This window comes from Amphiprion ocellaris, chromosome 4 (genome assembly GCF_022539595.1).
Source record: "Amphiprion ocellaris isolate individual 3 ecotype Okinawa chromosome 4, ASM2253959v1, whole genome shotgun sequence".
Lineage (NCBI taxonomy): Eukaryota > Metazoa > Chordata > Actinopteri > Pomacentridae > Amphiprion > Amphiprion ocellaris.
The window spans coordinates 14,456,643-14,477,708 of record NC_072769.1 but is presented as its reverse complement, the minus strand read 5'-3'; the positions used below and the strand labels follow the sequence as shown (position 1 = coordinate 14,477,708).

General features: G+C 41.4%; 2 protein-coding genes across 2 annotated transcripts; both read right to left on the bottom strand.

The window, feature by feature from the left end:
* Nucleotides 1–315: 315 nt before the first annotated feature.
* On the bottom strand, nucleotides 316–5,850 carry tyrp1b (tyrosinase-related protein 1b). Its single transcript, XM_023279687.3, has 9 exons — nucleotides 5,694–5,850; nucleotides 4,453–4,811; nucleotides 4,078–4,186; nucleotides 3,245–3,458; nucleotides 2,789–2,993; nucleotides 1,404–1,571; nucleotides 951–1,130; nucleotides 719–865; nucleotides 316–627 (listed from the first exon to the last, which is right to left on the bottom strand). Exons 1-9 carry the CDS (start codon nucleotides 5,705–5,707, stop codon nucleotides 422–424), a joined length of 1,602 nt encoding a protein of 533 aa, XP_023135455.1. The 5' UTR covers nucleotides 5,708–5,850; the 3' UTR covers nucleotides 316–421.
* A 645-nt stretch (nucleotides 5,851–6,495) lies between these two features.
* On the bottom strand, nucleotides 6,496–14,784 carry si:dkeyp-118a3.2 (uncharacterized). Its single transcript, XM_055009533.1, has 6 exons — nucleotides 14,525–14,784; nucleotides 12,924–14,141; nucleotides 11,845–12,150; nucleotides 11,044–11,161; nucleotides 10,197–10,307; nucleotides 6,496–7,401 (listed from the first exon to the last, which is right to left on the bottom strand). The coding sequence occupies exons 1-6, from the start codon at nucleotides 14,586–14,588 to the stop codon at nucleotides 7,227–7,229; spliced, it is 1,992 nt and encodes a 663-aa protein (XP_054865508.1). The 5' UTR covers nucleotides 14,589–14,784; the 3' UTR covers nucleotides 6,496–7,226.
* Nucleotides 14,785–21,066: the final 6,282 nt, after the last annotated feature.

The window sequence follows — 21,066 nt, the reverse complement described above, 5'->3', positions numbered from 1 at the left end:
CCTTTTGTTCACAGAATGACAGAAAGGGGAACACAAACATGCAATCTGACTGCATGATGTCACCCATTTATCTCACAGACGGATCAGCTTAATCTACATTCATATAGTAGCAGCTTCTGGTCGGCAGCTGAAAAGGTGGAATTATTTTTGGAGTCATTAAATGATTGAGATTTGACCTTCAGTGGAGATCCATTATAAGCTGCTTCAGGTAATCTGACCCCTCGGCTATAGCTTGACCTCTGCTGCTGTATGAGCTAAACAAAAGATCCACCAGACCCATGATAAATAACAAATACAGACACGGACACAACAGGCTCTGGGCTCCAAACCAGTTCAACTTTATTAGAGCAAATGGGGGAATAAAAAAGAAACACAAAACAAATGCATGACAATTTTAAGGCCTTGTTAGAAAGGCGCGGGTTTAGACAACAGACTGGGATTTGTCCAGCCTGCGGTCATCCTCTGAGTAGCGTCGGAAAGTTTCTCCCAGCAGCGGCTCTAAGGCCTCAGCCGAGCGGTAGGAACGAGCTCGCACAGCGCAGGCAATGACGCCTCCCACCACCGCCACAACCAGCACTGCAGCAACAACAGCTACAGTAATGATCTCAGACAGGGTGAAAGCGCGAGCTACAAAGGGAAAGAGGAGAGGAGGGTCATCAGGGGTCACTGGGTTGTGGGGATGGATGTATGTGTGCGCTGTGTGTGTGCTGAAACTCACCTGGCCACTGGACCTCGTATGAGTATCCCAGGTTTTCTGGGGCAGCGACAAACATCTCAGCATTGGTGACAGGAGGCCAGAAAGGAACCATGTTGAACCGGCGGTTGTGACCAATAGGAGCGTTCTCCTCAGGGTAAACGATTTCACCTGTAGGCAGGAAAGCATATGTCTACGCGCCTAGTCATCCTTCAGAGGGATTTCTGTTTCTGTGTGTGAGTTAGTCTAAGTGTACCTGGTTGGTGTCTGCTGAGCCACTCGTCAAAGATGGCGTCGGTGAAGGTGTGCAGCAGGACAAAGATGGGATCATTGGGCGACAGGTGAGTCTGTCCGCCTGTCCCGTTGAGGAAGAGGTGGGCCAGATTGTGGAGGCTGCGGATCACTGGGTCATACATCCCTTGGGGGGCACTGTAACCTAGAAGACGTGGAACAAACACCAAAAAAGATAAATTAATGAGAGCTGTGATTTACCAAAATTAGGGACAGCAAATGCTGTGTTGGAACTAACCATATGTGCGTGTGGGCGGAGGACTGAGTGAGTGTGTGTTTTTGGCTCTGAGTTTGTATCTATACAGTCACACAGCTTTCTTTTCTGAGCTGAGCCCTGAATAAATCCCCTTTGGTCCATCTGAGGATGCTAAATCCCAGCTCCTGCTCTGGTTCTGACCTCTGACTCAGAGCTACACACCTTCAATGGTGTTCCTGAAGCTCTCGGAGGAGGTGGAGTAGTAAGGAGGCGTGTCAAAGGTGTTGAGCTCCAGACAGTCCAAAACATCCTTGGGCTCGGGCAGCCTCTGCACCATGGGCCGAGCCACGTTGCCAGCAGGGTTCCTCCTGATGGGACTGCTCTCCGTACCTTAATGATAAAGAGAGAGCCCAGGTCAGAGGAACAGAATTACCCTTACAATAACACAGTGACAGCATAGTTTCTGGTTAGTGGGTCACTCAGATAATCAGTAATTAACTCAAGCTAGTATCACTCACAGAAATGAAAAGAAAGCTGTTTAGAAATGTTTTATTTAACCTCGCTCTAATTCTGTGCGGGAGACTCAGCTAGTTTGATCCGTCTTAAACATGACAGGATGGCAGTTTTCTGTTTTTTAAATTATTCAATAAAAGTCAACAGTAGTGAGTTGGAGCTTTGTGACTGAACAGAAGTTTTTCTTTTTTCTTCTCTCTCTCTGTTGCATGCACGCTCTCCTTTCTTTCTTTTTGTACTTTCTCCTACACACAAGCACATAAACAGAAGGCTACATAACTGAGTTGTCTGTCTGTTTGAAGATTATTCCCTCAGATCAAAGGAACCAGTAGACTGCTAGATTCCTGTCTTCAACAAGCACATGCACAAATGAGGCAACCCCCACCACCACCATCCTAACCCATTTAAGGAGATGTTGCTTGTTGATGCAGGAAATACCAGGCCTCTCGTGATTCTGTAAGGGGGAATAACGAGTCGGATCACTCAAGTGTCAGCCACTCACATGTCCTACCTGTTACCAAATATCATTTTTTTTCTTACATGTACGTGCTTCAAAAGGATCTCCCTTTTACTGCGCTACAGTTACAGATGAATGACCTTCCTAATTATTCCAGATGAAAAGAAAATACTGCATGTGCTATATTCGAACACTAAAGCAAAGGTAGTAATTTAGGTGCCAGTGTGGAACGAGATCCAATCCCCCGCAAATCTGATCACCTAAAGTCTGGCTTATGCGTCTTATTGCAGCATAAAAGTTCCCTTATTCTAGTGGAAATCTCGTGACCCTTTGGGAATTAACGCCGGAAATCTACCGTTCTGATGTCTTCTATTGAGAAATTAAGCTCACTGAGTTGAAAAGTATTTGTAAGATGCAGTGCGCAGTACAGAAGGCAACGTTTCTAGAGTAGTTCTAAACAAACTGTCGTAATGGCGAGCGATATCGAATTTAGCACAACAGCTGTGAGGTATTATTTATAGCAGCTTATGTTCTACATGCTCTCTATATGAGCTCTTTGCCCTCTTTTCTGAAGCAGCTGAGACGATGCTGTATATCAGCGCTGCTACAGCGAGGTGTGGCATGTGGTGGTCTTTACTGTTGCAGATGGTGCCCAAAGTGTCGTAGTCATCCACGCTCTCGCAGATGACCCTCCACTGAGAGAACACAGAGTTGGTGCTGATGGAGTTCATGTCGAATGAGCTCCTGGCTCCCAGCAGGTCGTCGGTGCAGATATCGCACTCGCTGCCTCCGATGGCAAAGTTCCAGTAGGGGAGGGCGAAGGTGGGGTCGCTCAGCATGTCCTGCATGGATGAAGGGGAAGAGTGAATGGTACATGAGTGTGTAAAGAAGAACAGTTTCCCTGAATTGTTTATTTGTGACAATATACAGTTGAATCTACTTTTTTAAACCAGTTTTTATGTTGTTCTTCCCCGTTCCTACTTTCTTCTACTACATTCCAGTCACTCTTTCCTTCCTTCATTACTTCCTCCATATCCTTACATTCTTTCCTTTCCACTGTCCTCTTCTTTTTCCCTACCTTCCCTCTACTCACCTGCATGTCCCTCTCCAGCTGCAGCAGATGAAAACGATGCCAGGTAACAAAACCGGGGCCCTCGTGGGAGAAGTCTACACCCCCAAAGCTGGTCTGGCCTGGCCCCAGGTACGTCTTACTGACAGAGTAGTAGTGGCTCCAAACAAAGTAGTTGTAAATGGTGATATTCTCAAACTGTGGGGTGTTGCCATCAGGCCCAAGCACCTCCTGGTACCTAAAGATAAGGAGGCGAATGTCACTCTGTTTTTTTTTTTTTCCCTCCACACTGCTTTAAGATAGACCTATTATTTTCCAAACTCCAAAAGTGAAAGGATGCATGCATTTAACTGAACCACACACATATGTAGACATACATTTTATTCCTGTGGCTATTAATAGAGCAGAAATAACATTTTTTGATGAGGAGTCTAACAAGGTTGTTCTACCTGCAGGTGAAAATTGCTGTAAAAATTAATCTGCTGCAATTCTCAGCTGATTAGGAAAGGAGGTTATTCACAGATTTATGGACTGTTATTTAAAAGATTATAATTCCCTTTCCTACTGCTGATAATATTATATGCTTATAATTTGCTCGTCTACCTGCAGCCTTTACAGAAAGCTGCATTTTATGACTGTACTCATTTTAAAATGCACATCGTGTGCATACGCAGCTATATTGTTGGACTTTCCAGTGCCAGATTCAGATCGTTTTAGTCTGCAGGTTGTTGGGAAATTGCATTGTGTTCCCAGGTGTTAATACTAGACCAAAGAGTGGCTATTCAAAAGTCACTGATTCTTTAAAGTGAGGCCATTAAATTAATTTTAAGTTGGCTTATGTTATTATACTTCTGTACCTTCTTGTGCAGATGACGAGGTCAGGGTGGACGGTCCTCTTAGCTCGGTCCAAAGCATTCACAAAGGCCTGCTTCTCAGCTGTGCTCATCTGCATGATATTCCTCCTTACTGGAGCGAGGTTAATGGGGTGGAGGCAGACAGGAGGGAAGGAAGAGAGAGAACGAGAGGTTGTCGAGGTGTGGGAGGAACGAACGAGGAGCAGAGGAAAGAAAATGTTATTAAAAATTAACACAGACATTTTCTTTCTCTAGCAATAAATGCCTCTATTCCCTTGGCTGATGTAGACCTGTGAAATCTTAAAGGGCACAGCAGGAGTCACAAATTAAAAAGTTGCCTTGAATTTTTTTAAGCCCAAACAGCATCCGTTCTCTTACCGACGGAGATCCTCTGATCACAGTTTGGTCCGGTCAGCCCGTGTCTGCATCGCCCACAGTTGTAGCCACTGAAGTTCCCATTGCATTGGCAAGTGCGGTTGAAAAACCTCAGCGGCCACCTCTCTCTGTCGTCACGTCCAGCATAGGGGTACTGAGGTCCGTGGCGGCGGTTGTCGGCCGCAATGTTCACGCACTGCCCTCTTCCTGTGCTGGAGCCACACTCGTCCCCCGCCACCCCTGTTGGAGAGGGGCAGCACTGGCCGCTCCGCAGCCCCTCAGGGGTGACACACTCCCGGGGGAACTGGGCCAGCGTTAGGCCGGCACACAAGGTCACCACCAGGAGACTCGCTGTCCACATGCTGCCAAAACCCAGAAGAAGATGGTACAGGTTCGATGGTTGAACAAGGACAGGATAAAGTCGGGATGCTTTACGTGTCTAGATTTCTTTTTTTTTTTTTTTTTTTTAACATTCTTTTCTAAACCACTTGTCATGTTCATGTTTGTGAAGGGCTGGAGTCTCTCCCAGAACACATTTTGTAAGATGAAGACAAAAAATTCAATACACCACTGACATACTTACTCTTCAGTTAAGCTCAAGAATAACTCAGTCAGTTTGTGTTCTCTTGTTAAAGCCAATTGTCTTAACATTATTCCAGAACTTCACTTCTTACATGCCCCTGCAGGCAGTGCGAGTCACTATTCATAATTCACAAAGCCATTAGCTTTCAACTCTTACAAGTTCAGAAATGCTTTCAACAATAGACGACAAGAGATGATTTGCTTCAACCTTTTTGTAGTTAGATTTGCTTGTCTTTTGAAGCTTGTTGATTAGGAATGAATGAAGGAGTGACTGATAATTTGGCAGGAGCAATTATTTTACAACAAAACAGTGATAACAACCACTCAAAAAAAGTTACCAATTAAAACAAAAAGAGAAAAAAAGGGGGGAAAAAAACAATGGAACTGTTTTACATTTTTCCACCTCCGCTGAAATACAGACTAATATGAATGATTGAGGACTTCAGTACAGTACTGGCTGGGTTACGTGCGAAATATTTTGTCTATCTCCATCTGAAAAAAAGAACTTGATTTCATCATCTGACTTAATTGTACATTTATCTCATGTCTGTTCTCAATTTGTAAAGGTGCTGAAGCAGTCATTCATACCAGTAAGTTGTAAGACTTCCTGCATTCTACAGTTCATTATGTAGAAAAAGCATCAGCGTAATGTGTTCCCCTACCTCTGACTGTGCATGCTGCTCCTCTGATTGCAGAACTGTAGCCCCCCAAGAGTCGGCCCATTTCCCTCTTCTGTCTTAAATAGCTATCGAGCACATGACCAGGACTTTTTGCAGCTTGTGTAAGCGTGCACACACACACACACATAAACACACACAAACACACACACACAAAGAACACATGGGTGCTCTGCAGGGTCCTCGAGTGATTTCTAAAACACTCATTCATACGCCTTGTGATCAGATCCCGTTAAGTCCATGTGGTCGCTCACAAAAGACTCAACTGTGAGATGGCATTCATGCTTAAGTCATACTTGAGAAAAATGTGGGAGTTTCAGTTATACTGTAAAACAAACATGTTTTGGAGGATTTCTAGCTGTAATTTTAAAAAAATAATTTATTGCTATTTAACAGGTTTTCCTTGTTATGTTAAATTACAGATAATAAAAGTTTTAATTTACATGTTAACCATAAAAAAATAAATTTTAAAAAACAGGCCAAAATGGTGCAGAATGTCCACATCAAAAATCTTTTTAGAAATTGTTCTTTCATAATATGTCACAGTAAAACTGCTCTTTTGCTGTATTTAAATAAGCTAAAATATAATTATTTACAGATATTTGCTGTTATTTTCTCTGTTATGATTACAGGATAATTTCTTACAGTGCAAGTAACAACATGATAATGCTTTATTATTTGTAAAAGCAGACACGTGACTGGGGAAAAAAATCTGAATAATTTGTGCATGCAAATTTATGGTTAACCTCATCAGTGCAGAAATATCCATACTGGGTAGCGAGAAAAAAAAGGAACATTTTCAATATTATCTCTTTATTTTGTATTGCTCAAATCACAAATGATGATACAAAGGTCAAGAGTTATGTAGAATAAAAATCAAATAAAATTTTAAAATCCATCTCAGTAATGAAAAATCTTGTTTTTTTTCTTTCTTTTCCTCGTAGGCCAGTGTTGTACAGTTTAATGAGACTGCTCAGATATAGCACTCTGTGGTACTGCCAGCACTTTGTGAACACACTGTACTGAATTGCCATTAAAACAGGAAAATTGCTTATTGTCGCTGCTCCTGCTGTGTTCTTTTCAACAACTTTGAACAGCATGACTGAAGTGGTCAGTGTGAAAAAATTCCATTTCAGCCTAAAGAGTTTACAGACATCAAACTAAATACAGAACAGTTTTATCACATTTCCACACTCACACTTGCACAGAGTATTTTAAAACATGCTCTTCCTGTTCACTCATCCACATATTCATACATGCAAAATGTGTTACAGTATCTCTTTCGCTCACGTTACATGCACACACAGACAGACAGACAGACAGACAAATAAACAGACATATACACCAAATATAAATGCGATACATGTGCACTAGTTATTACAGTTTGACTCCAAGGCAGTCTGTGTTGGGTTTGAGAATTTAGGGTAACTAGGTGATTTGGGATTGGGTGCAGGCTTGGAAAGTGGCCTTTTTGGGTTCCATTTAGACGCAGCAGGAACAGACAAACATTTGGACCCCCTAGAGGATGGAAGTCCTGAGGTCTTGTGAAGAGTCTGGTCCTGGTCCAGTGTTGGCTGACTCCTCTGTGGAGCCGGGCGGGAGGCCTGACATGGCTATCGCATGCTCGTCTCCTTGCTTCTCCTTTGTTGTGGCCAGGGTCGAAGCCACATCAGACGGGTCAAGCGTGGCTATCCTAACGGAAAGGACAGCACAGGAGTTGGCAGAGATTGGACGGTTGTATTTGATGAATTAAAGAAAGGGGAAAACACAAGACAGAAACAACTGACACTGAGTAACAGCAGTAATATCAGTAACATGAAAGGAGTTGTTTGATGCAGAAGAGGATACAATACAGGAACACAAAGACGGGCATGTTTTAATGAGAGACGTTAAGTTGATGGTAGAATTCAAACACAATTTAATCTGGTGTGTTTATGGTGGCTATCAAACTGCTGTTGAATACGCCGCTGTGAGCAAATGCTAATATTCTCACTGGAAGGTCTGTTTATTTAATGACTTCCACACCAGATGGAGAGGCTCACAAACTGTGTTGGAATAAGATATGCTGGGAGATAATGACACACCTAGGTATAAATAGATCACTTGATGCTATTGACTAATTGCAGGTGATGCTGTCCTGAGTGAACGAATTTCAAAGTGCTGCATGCGTGTTTACGTGCCCTAGCTGACTACCTCTCAAGGGTATCCACACCGCCATCTTAGGTGTAATTCCACAAGCACTCCGTCTTACCCTGAACACTTTATAATGCTAATCTCGAATGGTTCTTCAAAGGAGCACAGCTATCTGAGGTGGGCTTGGGTCAGGTTCACGTTGGTTATTTTACATATGGAATATATTAAGACATTTCTCTCCTTTTGTCTCATGCATATCAGGCATATATGTGTTGCAAGTAGATACTCAATGTCCATGCAGAAAGACCTAAAAAGACAGACTGTTGCATATTACGCCTGCAAAACAAGTGCTCAGGATTGTAAGAAATAAACTAAATTATAGTTTTACGGTTAAAAATCAGATTCAGTCAGACAAGGGTCTTAAAGATGGAAGCATAGACAGTGTTTGGGTGACAGTTTTAGAACCACACTCAGGATTTTTTTCTACTATAGTAGATGGTTTACATCCAAGTTGTGTGCCACAATTTATTTTTAACTCTTAGCTCTGCTTCATTTCCAGTCTTTTCCACTTACAATGCTTCCCTCACCCTGAGAAAGCAGCTTATCTGCTTTACAAATGGGACTCCATCCCAACAAGGAGAAATTAAGTCATGCCTGTTCCTCTGGACTGTGCATCAGTCAGTCATTCAGTCAGTCGTTTTGTTTCTTTCTTTTTTCTTTTTTTTGCAATTGCAGACACTGTATACCAAGTTTAACGGAATACAGTGTACATTAAAGACAACAAGTGCTCATATCCTGAGTTAATTTCCAGGTAACTGACTGCTGTTTGAATTACAGTCACAGGGTTGAAATGCAGAACATCAAGCTAAAGAAGATTTAGCCTGATGTTGAGATCTACAGTTTATTTGCTTTGTATCCTGGCTTCTTGCATCCCAGTATGCACAAGGAGCTGCTCTTTTGTTATTCAGATGATACTGCTGCTAAAGATGAGACTTTTAGGTACTATTTTAAAAATGACTCTTTTGTGGTGTTTTTTTAGTTAACAATGATTTTAGTGAGTCCATCTTCAAATGACAGCTGGATTGTCACTGCAGCTATAAAGTCTCTTAACAAGGACACATTTCAAGATGACTCTGTTGACTGTTAAATAATTCAGTGTTGCTTTGTTATCGCCTGTGCTGGGCATTCATCACATTCCTCTTTGTGTCTTGCACATGTTCGATTGCACAAGCAACAGACACGCAGTCATCTTCAGCTGAGGTTTGTTTTAATTCGCTTTTTCAATCTCGCCTTGACCTTTAGTGAATTTATTTGTATTTCTTACACATCTTGTCCCTCCATAGTTTCAAATGACTGCTCCTTGCACACATATGCACCTTTGGCTTATTATTGATTCAAGCCTGCTAGTCTGATTAGTGTAAATAGTGTTATTACCCAGTAATTCTCTGGATTCACGGGACTCACACTGTCATGTGACACAGTGAACAGAATCCTGTGTACGTAGGCTACAAAACAGCCAGAAGGGAATCAGCTGAGAAGCACACAACTGGCGGTTCCTATGAACCACAAGTCTGCAGGTCAGTGCACAATATTCAGTCAGCTGACAAAGGGAATGTCTGACATCTGGTTAGTGCAGGTGACAGAGAGACTGATACTGTAGAGGTTAGTTTGATGGGAGCAAAAGCAAATCACCTTTTAGGAGGAAGTGGAGTGGGAGAGAGTAGAGAAAAGTCGAGCAGAGAGAATTACTCTTTGATCTCAGTGAGATCATGTACAGTGAACTGCTAATGTTGATCCATGGTGAAGTCTGTTGAAGGCTGACAATGAGATCTTCATCTTCGCTGTCAGATCAGTGTGTGAAGTTTTGTTCAATTGCTACCTTCAGTTTTGATTTTAATGCACAATCTGTAAAAGTCTAGAAATGTTACATTGTATAAATATATATACAGTACATGTAGAGATAGTTGATAAAGCAAAACTTGAAAAATGAGTAGAGAAAGACAGCAGCAAAGGCAGAAGCTTCCATGTAAAAGGGCTGACTGAATGCTTTAAGAGGCATTCCAATGCTGTGACATGCCTTCTTATATGACTTCACATTCAGCAAATTTCCACCCAAGTGAACGTCTCTGGAAGATTTCAGGCTGATATGTTAAACGCGTTAGATGTATTAGATGAAACTCCAAGTACAAAAGGAGGAAATATCTTTTGGAAGAATGCTGTACATCCCTCCAGTCAAGCACTGAAGACATGGAAAATGACTTCCAAGGAACTTTGAAGCCATTCTGGAGGCTTTTTTTATGACACTGTATGTATGTAATGTGCCATCGGTATAGATACTGTGAAGTGTGAACATACTGTTGAGTGTCTCCATTGCCTGCAGGCAGTGTGTCGTCACTGCAGTCACCTCCTGTAGCTGCCTCTGGTTCAACACACCCTTCTTCGCATGCCCGCTGTAGGGCCGGGGTACTGCACACACACATAAACAAAATCCCATTATCACTGTTATTGCTGTTGTTTCTTACTGTTGCCTTTCGACAAATTAACTACTTGTTGCATTGAGCGGAGTGGAGAAATAATATCAAAAAAAGTAGGTATAGCTGTATTACTGGAGGAAAAAAAAATACACTTTTTGTGAACAGAGGGGGGAAGTACTGACCCAATACTGAGCACAGCCTCCTCATTTCATCTTCTATCAGTCTTGAAATGTTAGCTGCAGCTCGGGGAACATCGAAAGCAATCATGTACCAGCACTGCTGTGAGTCCCATCTGTGATTGTAGCGCTGCTGGTGCTACAGCTAGCAATCAGATGGCTTATTTTGGCTATTAGAGAGGAAGCACTGGGATGTGGTCGTGCGAATGCAGAAGAAGTTTTATTTCGATTTTCATTCATAAAAATAAAAGAAATAAAATGAAAAAAAAGAGTCAGAACACAAATTCATGCTACGATACAGAAAAATTTGAGTTGTTAAGAACATCTACTTTTGTCTGAGGCTGCTGGGTACACAATGTGGCTCGGCCTTCTCGAATTATAATGTTATAATGGATGATTGGCAACAAGAAATTACACTGGCTATGAGGTGAACAGTAATAAGTGAAGCAGATTTGAGCTGTACTTTTAGTGCACCAACAAATCTGGGCCTATTAGACAGCTTTTTTTGGAGTGTTCCTGGAGATTAAGTGCACAGAAAGTGGTGCAACTTACCTGTTTTTGTTGCGACATTTGAGGATATAGATAATGATGACAACAGTCTCCAAAACCAAGAACACTGCAGCGGAAATAGCCCCTATCTTCCATGCCTCCAGGCCTAGCTCATTTGTCTCTAAACAGATATAATAAGGCAGAGGAGAGAGCATAACAAATGTGAGGCAAGAAAAGGAAGAGGGAAAAAAAATTACCCACCAAAAAACAAGAAATTTGATGCACTGCAATTTTCCACAGCCGAATTGACTGTCCCTCAAATGCAAAAGAATACCTTGTTTTTTGGCCCTGCTGTGTCATTTTACACAATGTACCGACAGTTTTATATTATACCAGCTCAAATGGGCATGTGTGTGAGGCAACAGGGCATAGAAAGAGTATGAAGTAAACACTTAACATCCATATTCATGAGGCAGGAAACAGCGTGTTATATTGTGACAGGATGTTCCCAACTTTCTGGTCTTCCCTCAACAGTTAGAGTGGATAGTTATCCTGCTCCACTGCTTAGTCAAATGGAACAACATCAACTCGGCCATCTGCATATTTAGTTGGCAGAATCATAGTAATGATCTGTTTTCTTCATCATTTTGTGAAGTTTTTAGCTTCAAAAAAATCTGTAGTTAATTATCTCCCAAACCATTAATAGCCTAGGATTGGTTTATAAAACTGCCTGAGAACTACAATAATTGTTACTGGTATTTTGAAAAAAAGTTTGATTCCATACACTTGCTGCTGCAGGAATCATGCTGAAACACACACTCAACTGTAATAAATTCTTTTGTTTTTTTTATCATTTCATTTTACCTGTAGTTCCAGCTGTATCTTCTACCAGCTCATTGGCCTCTCCTAGTTCCTCTCCTTGTGCCTCGGGTTGTTCACCTAGAACACCATTCATGAAATTATCTAGTGTAGGTTGAGCCACAGAGGACTCCTGTGGCAAAAGGTCATCGGTGGTGGTGATGATCTCGTTGCCGTGGTCTGACTTCTCCTCATCAGGAGTGTTTTCTCCAGTTTCCACCTCACTGAGGGATGGGTTTGAGGTGGGAGCCTGGTTCTCAGGGCTCTGCTCCATTGAGGCTTCTTCACCATCCGCAGGCTCTGAGACCACTTCTAGAAGAGAGGTTTGGTATGTGACACACACATGACAATTAAGACAAGAGGCCAAGGTTTAGGGTTTGTCAAGTGGACATATGGAATGTAGAATAACGCATAGATGTGCTGTAGCTGAAAGCAGGAGGTAGGTCACAGTTTGTATGCATTTGTAAAAGAACTCATAGTATCATCTGCAGCACGTGTCAGTGTTTGCATGGACATTGGATAAATAACATGGAGAAGTATTCTATCATAATCTTGGTCTAAAGCAACAAAAACATTAAGTGTGAAATGTTATTCACACTATCTCAGTTTTTTGTAGAACGTGTACTGGTCGCCAAGGTATCGTAAAGTGCATTAAAAGGGCTTATAATCTTAATTTAAGACCATTCCTCTTTCAAAGTAGGTTAAGATGCAAACAATGCAAAAGCTGCAAAGCTGCTGAGTCTATTGCAAGTGAATTTTTTTGAAGACAAATACCATTGCAGTTTTAGGCTTTTGTGACCCAGATTATGAGCTGGTTTTACATATTCAACATTTCAGTTGCAAACAGATGAACTGAAAGTTCAGTGTATTAGGCAGCTAAGAGATGTGTAATTTGTGCAGAGGATTTGGATTTATTGGGGTGGTGAAGGTTTCAGACATCATTTCTAGATTCAACGGGGCACCATGCCATTTTCAGACCACCACACTGAAGCCTAATTTTATGTGTTAAGTTTCATTTCCATTTCAAAGGAAGTACATTTAGCACTGTTTTGCAACTCCACCTGTTGGAACTACACATATCTCACCTTCATCCTCCTTTTCACCACCGTTTGAAGTCTCCAAAGCAATCTGCTCCTCCTCCCCTGCTTTTTGAACGCTTTCCTCATTCACCAATACCACCGATTCCTCCTTGATTACACTCTCTCCTTCTATTTCATCTCCTGTTACTTCCCCTACATCTGTACCTTCTGCTTCTTCCTCTTCTGCAGTTCCTCCCTCCACTAAATACCCATCTTCTCCTTCTGGCCCTTCAGGATCCATTACTATGTTTTCTTCCTCTTCCTCCTCCTCTCCTGTATCTCCTACTACACTTTGTGTGGCTTCTATGTCATAATTATCAGAAGGCACTATTATCTCTTCACGTTCTGTTTCATCTACCTGAGTTTCATCCCCCAGAGCCTCTTCTCTCGACCCATCATGCCCTATCTGCTCCACGTCAGCCTCTCCTAGCCATGGTTCAGACTCTTCCACAGTCTCCTGATCTGGCTGTCCAATTACTGCCACCTCTACAGCAGCTGGGGCTTCCTCTGCTTCCTGTATTTCTGTTTCAGCTGCTCCTTTTTCTTCAGACAACACGACCTGATCCTCGCTGTCCTCCTCCCCTGCCTCCTCTATGGCCAAATCCCCTCCTTTCTCTTCTAAAGCAGCCACAGCTCCTTCCACAACCTCCTCCTCACTTCCCAGCGACTCATCGATAACCTCCACACCCTCTGTCTGTCTGACTTCAGTTTCTACAGCGGCTGTGGTCTTCTCCACAGATCCAGCTGCTGTTTCACCCTCTGCCTCGACAACTCCTTTCCCCTCCTCGGCCACATCTTCAAGTGCATCCACCTCTGCTACCTCCTGCTTCTCTTCAACACCGGTATCTTCCTCCTTGTCCCCCATATCTTCATCCTCCACTGCCTCCTCTAGCACTTCTACCTCAGCTTCACTCTCTTTTGATTTTGTCCCCAGTGAATCCTCCTCAACCGCTTCCTGCACTACATCCGCTTTTGCGTCGTTCCCTGCTTCCGCCTGTCCCAGAGCTGCCTCCACCACTCTCTCCAGCAGCTCCTTCAGCACTTCCTCAGCCCCACGACCCTCCACCTGCTCTGATGCCTCCTGCACGGCCTGCTGCACCTCCTTCAGGCTAGGAGGGGACGCTACTGGTACCACTTCTGCGGGGGGCAACTCTGGATCCTGGGGTAAGCTCTGGCCATCTTGGTGGGCGACCGCAGTGGAGGATTGGATGGAGGTAGACAGATCTAAGGAGATAGTATCAATATTTTTGGTGTTTTGTTGCAGCTGTAAACACCAGAAAAACCTAATACTTAGTATTAGGTGTCATACTGATGCTTACATTGAGAGAATGCTGATGATTAAACATGTTGAATAATTGCAGTTATGCAATCTTTGATTATATTGTGATTATAAATTGTGCAAATTAAATCTAGACATGCAGTCACCTTACCAAAGACAGATTTTTTCGATTTTGGCATACCTTTATTCACTGATTTATTCATTAATTCATAATACAAGATGTCAGATTGTATGTGGGTTGGAGTCAGTGTGCAGGTGTTACTATTTTCATCAAAATACAAATATATTAGCACACATATAATCACTTATTTGCATAACACCACCGTACCTTCAGACTTGCAGTGTTGTATCAGCAAAACCACCAGGAATCCTTTCAAAGTGCAGTACTCCATGCTGTCAGAGAAAACATGAAAAAAACATATACTCCCAAAACAATCCCAGTCTCTCCCAAGAAAACGCTCTGTACTTCCCTTCGTTCCTAAATGTCTTGCTCAAATGTCAAGTGTGAGTGCGTACCCCACCACGAGACATACACTGAGTGCGTAGACTCTGGATGGTTGGACAGTAAATTGTCCAAAGGAGGGTGATGTTAGCAGGTGACGGAGAAATGAGGGAGGGTGAAAAACTGAACATTGCCATGTTAAATATTGACACCCCAAGGTTTCTTCGTACCACCAGGTGTCTCTATGGTGTCCTTACATAAAGTAGCACGTCGGTGTTACATGCTTCTGAGACCCTTACATGGGCTGTGGTGAAGCATGGGCGGCATGTCACACACACAGTGAACTCTGGCGGAGCAATTATAGGTGGGCTGTGAGTTTGGGGTGTGAGTGATGCTACCATTAGGACTTGACATAGAGCTAGAAGAGGTAGACCTGAGTGTGGCTCAAAAAGCCGGCAAGTAAAAGTTCAGAATAAAATCACAATGCATCTGACAAGAAGTGGTAGTCACTTGAGTCGGTTCATAAAGGAAAAAGGAAGTGGCTCCCTGGTGCGTGGGTTACAGGTGCTTTTATTCACCATATGAAATGTTTCTTTCTGCCTCTGCACTCACTTCTATGTCACCAGTCTTATGTGCACTGCTAGAATTAGAACAGCACAGCGATGCCTCATGGCTTCCTACTGTAAGGTTATCTAACAAAAATGTCTTTCACTTTATGCAATGCAAATAATGTTTACATGGATGTCTTGCATGTTCCTGTTCAGTGTCAGGATGACATGGTTTGCATGGGAATACAAGGAAATTGGAGGCAGGTGTTACTTTAATTGGAATCTTTCAGTAAATGCACAGTTTACAACTGTGGTGTATGGCCAGAGGCGATGTAAAATCCCCCAGGTGAGTTTTTTTCTGCTGCAGTTTATTTATATTCATATCCAGGTTAGCATCATTGAGACATCCCGAGTGTACTAAACAACCACTTGGACTGAAGTGTTTAAATTTTCTCTGTGGATGCAGCCAAGAATAAGCTGGAGCATCTCTGTGTGCAGTGCAGATATAAAGGTCTGGGGTGACACGGCATACATTTTTGCTATGCTAACTTCATAAATCTAAGGATGCCACTATCAGGCTGTTCTTGTATTTGATCTCGATTGAAATATCTCAAGAGTTACTGGATGGTTTGCCATGAAATTTAGTTTTTCCATTCGCAACACAAACCACAGGACATACACTGTCATTCAAAAGTTTGGGGTCACCCAGACAATTTCATGTTTTCCATGAAAACTCACACTTTTACTCATGTGCTAACATAATTGCACAAGGGTTTTCTAATCATCAGTTAGCCTTTCAACATGATTAGCTAACACAATGTACCATTAGAACACAGGAGTGATGGTTGCTGAAAATTGGCTTCTGTATCCCTATGGAGATATTCTATTAAAAATCAGCCGTTTCCAGCTAGAATAGTCATTTACCACATTGACAATGTTCATTGAAAAGAAACTGATTTTCTTTCAAAAATAAGGACATTACGAAGTGACTCCAAACTTTTGAATGGTAGTGTAGTTTTCACTTATTCAGTGAAATTTAAAAAATATCTGCTAAATGGATTGGCATTAAAATTTGGCACAGACATTCATAATTCCGAGATATTGCCATGTATTCTAATTATTTTGGTGATCCCTCAACTACCTTTATCACAATAAACTCACATTTTAGGCCTTGAATGAACAGTCCTCTACCAATGTGAGTGAGCAGTGAATTTTTGGTTCAGTTGTTCATATTCCAATGAATATGAACAATGAATTGTGAATTCCTTGTTGACCCATTTTCTTGACCATCACAGAGCCAGAGCTGAGTCATTTATCCAATTATTTGATTTTTAACTGAATGTCAGCAAAATAAATGGTATACCCATTAGCTTCAGGTAAGATGGTGAACATGGTAAATGTTACCTTCCAAACATCACAGTGTAAAGGGTGTGTTTGTGAGCATTTTAGCACTTTAGTATTTAGCTCAAAGCATCTCTAGGTGTGCCTCGTCATAGAGTCACTACTACCATGTTATCACACTACTGCTATTTATTATACATATTTAAAACATCACATTGTGTCAGTTTAGAGGCTCTATGTTGTTGAATTACAGCAGTTTACTGCAGTAGAGGATCAAAAAAATCCCTAATAAAGACTTCCTTGGAGATAACCAGCCAAGCCAAGCGAACAAGATTTGAATCATAACATGACGAATTTCTCCACCACCACTCTTTACGCTTTAAATTCATTAATTCTATGAGAACAATGGGCCGTCATTCACTCTACCATCAACTGCAGTAATATGAACAGAGCCATTTATGCTAAACATAAATAGCTCTATTCATTCACACCTAGGTCTGCTGAAAATGAAGATGGAGGCTGAAGTGGCTGAGCATAAAATGAGTTGAGTTATTGAATGAATTAAACGTTGCACGGATGCCTATTTGAAACATGAAATTCTCTCTTTTTTTTTTTTTACTCCAGATAAAGACATCAATTCTCCACAGATATTTGTCTGATATCTTTCTGCCCTTCACTGCCCCACCCTCCTTTCTGAAAAAGGCAGTACGTCTTTGATAGATCATACTCCAGCTGCCCTGTGATCTGCCCAATAATAGTGGCCCCTCTGGGAAGCTTTACTGTATCTCGCCTTTCAATGAAATCAGCTGATTCTGACCAAAGGCTCTATTGATTCTCATGCTAAAAGACCTGCATGACAAAACTATAAACCCCTGTCATGAAACCAGTGAGACTCATTGAACCAGCAGCTTATTTTCTTGCTGGCTCCTCAGCAGGAGCACTAACAGTCTGCTCAGAGCTATGAAACCAAGCATGGAAACGATAAAGACTTTTTCACTGTCAGTGTTGGTATAAGTACATGTCAGTATTATTCTCTGCGGTCTTTGTGTTGCTTTTGAAGCCACACGGGGTGCAGCACAGTGATCTCTGCTTCAGTTCGATTTACTTGACAATTCAGTGCCAAATCTGCACTTCTGCATATCAAGAGCCTCTGTTTTCTGTCTCAAAACAAACCATAGATAGAAAAAAAACGAGACTTGGGAGCTTCAGAGGAGCAGCAAAACATATCTGAACTGTTTTCTTCTCTGCTTACTTTCTTGCATGGTTTTGAATTCTCTCTAACTTGCAATTTCTGATCTCTCTCTGTTTCTCTCATTCGTGACTGCAGGAGATTAGGTTTGAAAGGTTAATACAGTCACATGAGCTTCACATTGTGCTTTGTGCTACCAGGCAGTAGCACTTCATACTTGGCTTGTGACTAGGCTGGAGAGGGGGATTATTACAAAAAAAAAAAATGCTGTATATTGTAATATAATAATGCACACATGTATGTCCACATATGTACAGACCTATATGCATACAGTCACGCATGAGCTCATTCACAATGTGTAGTATTTAAAAAGGGAATTATTGTTTCACACACAAACCTTTACAAGGGCCTAATTGATCTGATGTAGAAGAAAGCCTCTTATAAATATACACTTTATTAGGACACAGAAACAAAAGGAAAAAAATGAAATATTTCTGAATACAGTCAGTGACCTATAATCATCACTCTTGCTCTATAATGGGTTTCCACAAAGGGGGTTAAATCACCCATATTAGATGGTGTTGAAATGATCTTTGTTAAGGTGGAAATGCTGTACGGTGTGTAGCTTCTAAAGCTGGTCTATGTTTAGGGCTGGGAGGAGCTGCACCTTGTGTGGTGCTGTGAGGCCATAGGAGTTGCTGTCTGTATTTCACATGTCAGTGTTGGAATTTCAGATGTGCTCTCCATGAAAAGAGGGCGGTGGAGGTGACTAACCAACATTAACCTCAACCCCAGCTGTACTCGCCAGCATTACCTGCTTATCAGCACCACAAATACTGTTCACGGCACAAAATCCCTTTGAACACTTGCATTTACACACAGACCACAAAGTTTAAAGTGATTCTATATTGGTGATTTGGATGAAAGAATTTTCTGTCAATCAACATGAAACTTTGAATCAAAAGATAAGACGTTAGACTGAATGTGCATACAGCCAAATAACTGCAAATGCATATGGTATGATTTTTTTTTATTATCTTGGTGTCGAGGTTGTTGATATAAAGCCTGTATATTTCGATTTGTGTTTCAAGTCTAACTTGTAAGAAAATCCAACAGTAGCACAAGTAATGAGATGCAGATGCAGACTTGCTAATGAGCATCATCTACAGACAAGGAGAGTAATCACTTCTGCGGTTTTGACACATGTGCCACCTGCAGGCAACTGGTGATCAACTGCAGTTTTATGTATCCATGCAGGTGACAGACGTGTCCTGAGGCATTTTTTGTGGGGGGAGGGGGTTGTCCATCCATCTGTCCATGCCTCTCTCATAAAAGCGATATCTCTAAAAAACCTTGACAGAGTTTCTTCAAATCTGACACAAATGTTCACTTGGACTCAAGGATGAACTAATTACATTTTGGCAGTTAAAGGTCACTGGGCTCACAAAACACATTAGCAACCATAATTCAAAACCTCACAGGCTAATTAGAATTTCACACAAGTGTCTAATAGAATAAAATAATGAAGTGATGGCATTTTATATCCAAAAATTCAAAGGTCACTTCACTGTGACATCATATTGTTCAATCAATTATTATTCAACTAAAGGACAGGAGGAGAGATGGATGTGAACTGTAACTTCACGTGTTGGTAATAATTGTAGCTTCCCTTGTATAGCTGCTGGTGGTGTGTACTCGTAAATATTTTATTTCATTATCACTGTCACAAACAAACGCATGCATTGGAGAGGGACACCGTAACACGTAGCACTATATAGCACTCAGTCGTTCTTTTGCAGAGAAAGGGTCAAAGCCGAACAGACATGCCCTTGAGCACACATGATAATTAAGGACAATAAAAATTAAATAAAATGTTTACAGTCAGTGTGGCTTCATCAATTTTCCTGAAAATGCCTGTTTAAGCTATACAGTCCAGGCCTAAAGCTGGCACGTGCTTCAGTAAAACTCCACAGTCTGTGTAACTACACCTCAGCTGTTTACTGAAAAACTCTTTTAAGTACACAATGGAAGATGGTAATATAATTCTTTAAACACAACACACTTGCAAACTTATAGGCAGTTTGTTAAACATTTTAACCAATCAGAGGTCAGAGATGACTACAGTCTTTATTAGGAACATTGCAACCAAACTATCATATACAGCAAACTATAAATTGCTTTATTATTTTTCTGTTTTTATATTCACAGTTATTGACCTATGGCATTAATGGCTTAAATAGTCGGGTTAGGCATTTTTGCATATTTGATTCCCTATACCTTTGTCTCACTTGATCTTTTGTTGTACACTGCAAGTCAATAGTGAAAGCTCAAAGAGGATTCAGAGTAAGATTTGGCCTCCTGAGTGTACATTAGACACTGAAAGCGCAGTTGCATAAAAGGCCACTTGAGTGTTCAGAGTAATGGAGTGGTATTTAAAATGGCATGAGGGATTTCCCTGAGGGGAAGTGCAGATGGGAAGTCAACAAAGAGTTGTTAAACCTCCAGTGGAACCTGGTGAGGGTGAGAGGCTCTGGAGGTTTAGATAATTGACAGAATGGTATCACCTTTAAACGGTCATTATTAATGATAACATGCCCATAATTCTCAAAGTGACTCTCTTCAGAATGAACAAACATATTGAGTTCTTTGGAAAAAACAAAACAAAACAGATGTTTTGTAGTCAAAGGAGAACTAATGACTGATATTGCAGCGACATGTTTGAGTTAATAAGTCACAATACAGGAAGAAGTTCCCATTTCATCTGATCTCCCCTCTGTTCTCTTTTCTGTGCCTTCCCTCCTCTCTCATTCTCTCTCTCTTCCCTTCCTTCTGTCTCTCTGTCTGTAGTTTCAGGAATTTTTCAAAAGGATGTTCCCCAAATATCTAGGACATCTTTTTGGGTCACCATTAAAATGATCCTCCAAACTTATAAAACATGCAGAGAAGTTACCTTTTTTTTTTTTTTGCATATATGGAGATCTGAGCCTTCCTGCCCACACAAACAACAACAACATCAACCAGTACCAACAACAGAAATAATGTATGCTCTCATTATTATTCCTATTTAGAGTTCTAATTTATTCGGCCTTAGTGGGGAACAGCAGTTTCAAAGGAAAAAACCATGAAGAGTGGCTTGTTGATAAGGCACGAAAGTTAAGTCAAATTATTCAGTCTTCCCCTCTGTTTTTCCCTCTCATTTTCTCTCACACATGAAAAACACAAACACGTACTCTACATGCACACATCACTCAGCATACCCACTTCAAGCGGTGACAATTTACAATTAATTAGAGGGAATCCATATTTCCTCGCTTGTTTATGCTTTTTGCAAAGGCTCTATGATCTGCAGC

Coding starts and splice junctions, on each gene's coding strand:
- si:dkeyp-118a3.2 (XM_055009533.1), bottom strand. CDS start 14,588: ATGGAGTACTGCACTTTGAAAGGATTCCTGGTGGTTTTGCTGATACAA. Junction 14,142..14,524: donor ACAACACTGCAAGTCTGAAG/GTACGGTGGTGT, acceptor CTATCTCCTTAG/ATCTGTCTACCTCCATCCAA. Junction 12,151..12,923: donor TGGTGAAAAGGAGGATGAAG/GTGAGATATGTG, acceptor CCTCTCTTCTAG/AAGTGGTCTCAGAGCCTGCG.
- tyrp1b (XM_023279687.3), bottom strand. Junction 2,994..3,244: donor AGCTGGAGAGGGACATGCAG/GTGAGTAGAGGG, acceptor TCATCCATGCAG/GACATGCTGAGCGACCCCAC. Junction 866..950: donor GCTCAGCAGACACCAACCAG/GTACACTTAGAC, acceptor TCCTGCCTACAG/GTGAAATCGTTTACCCTGAG.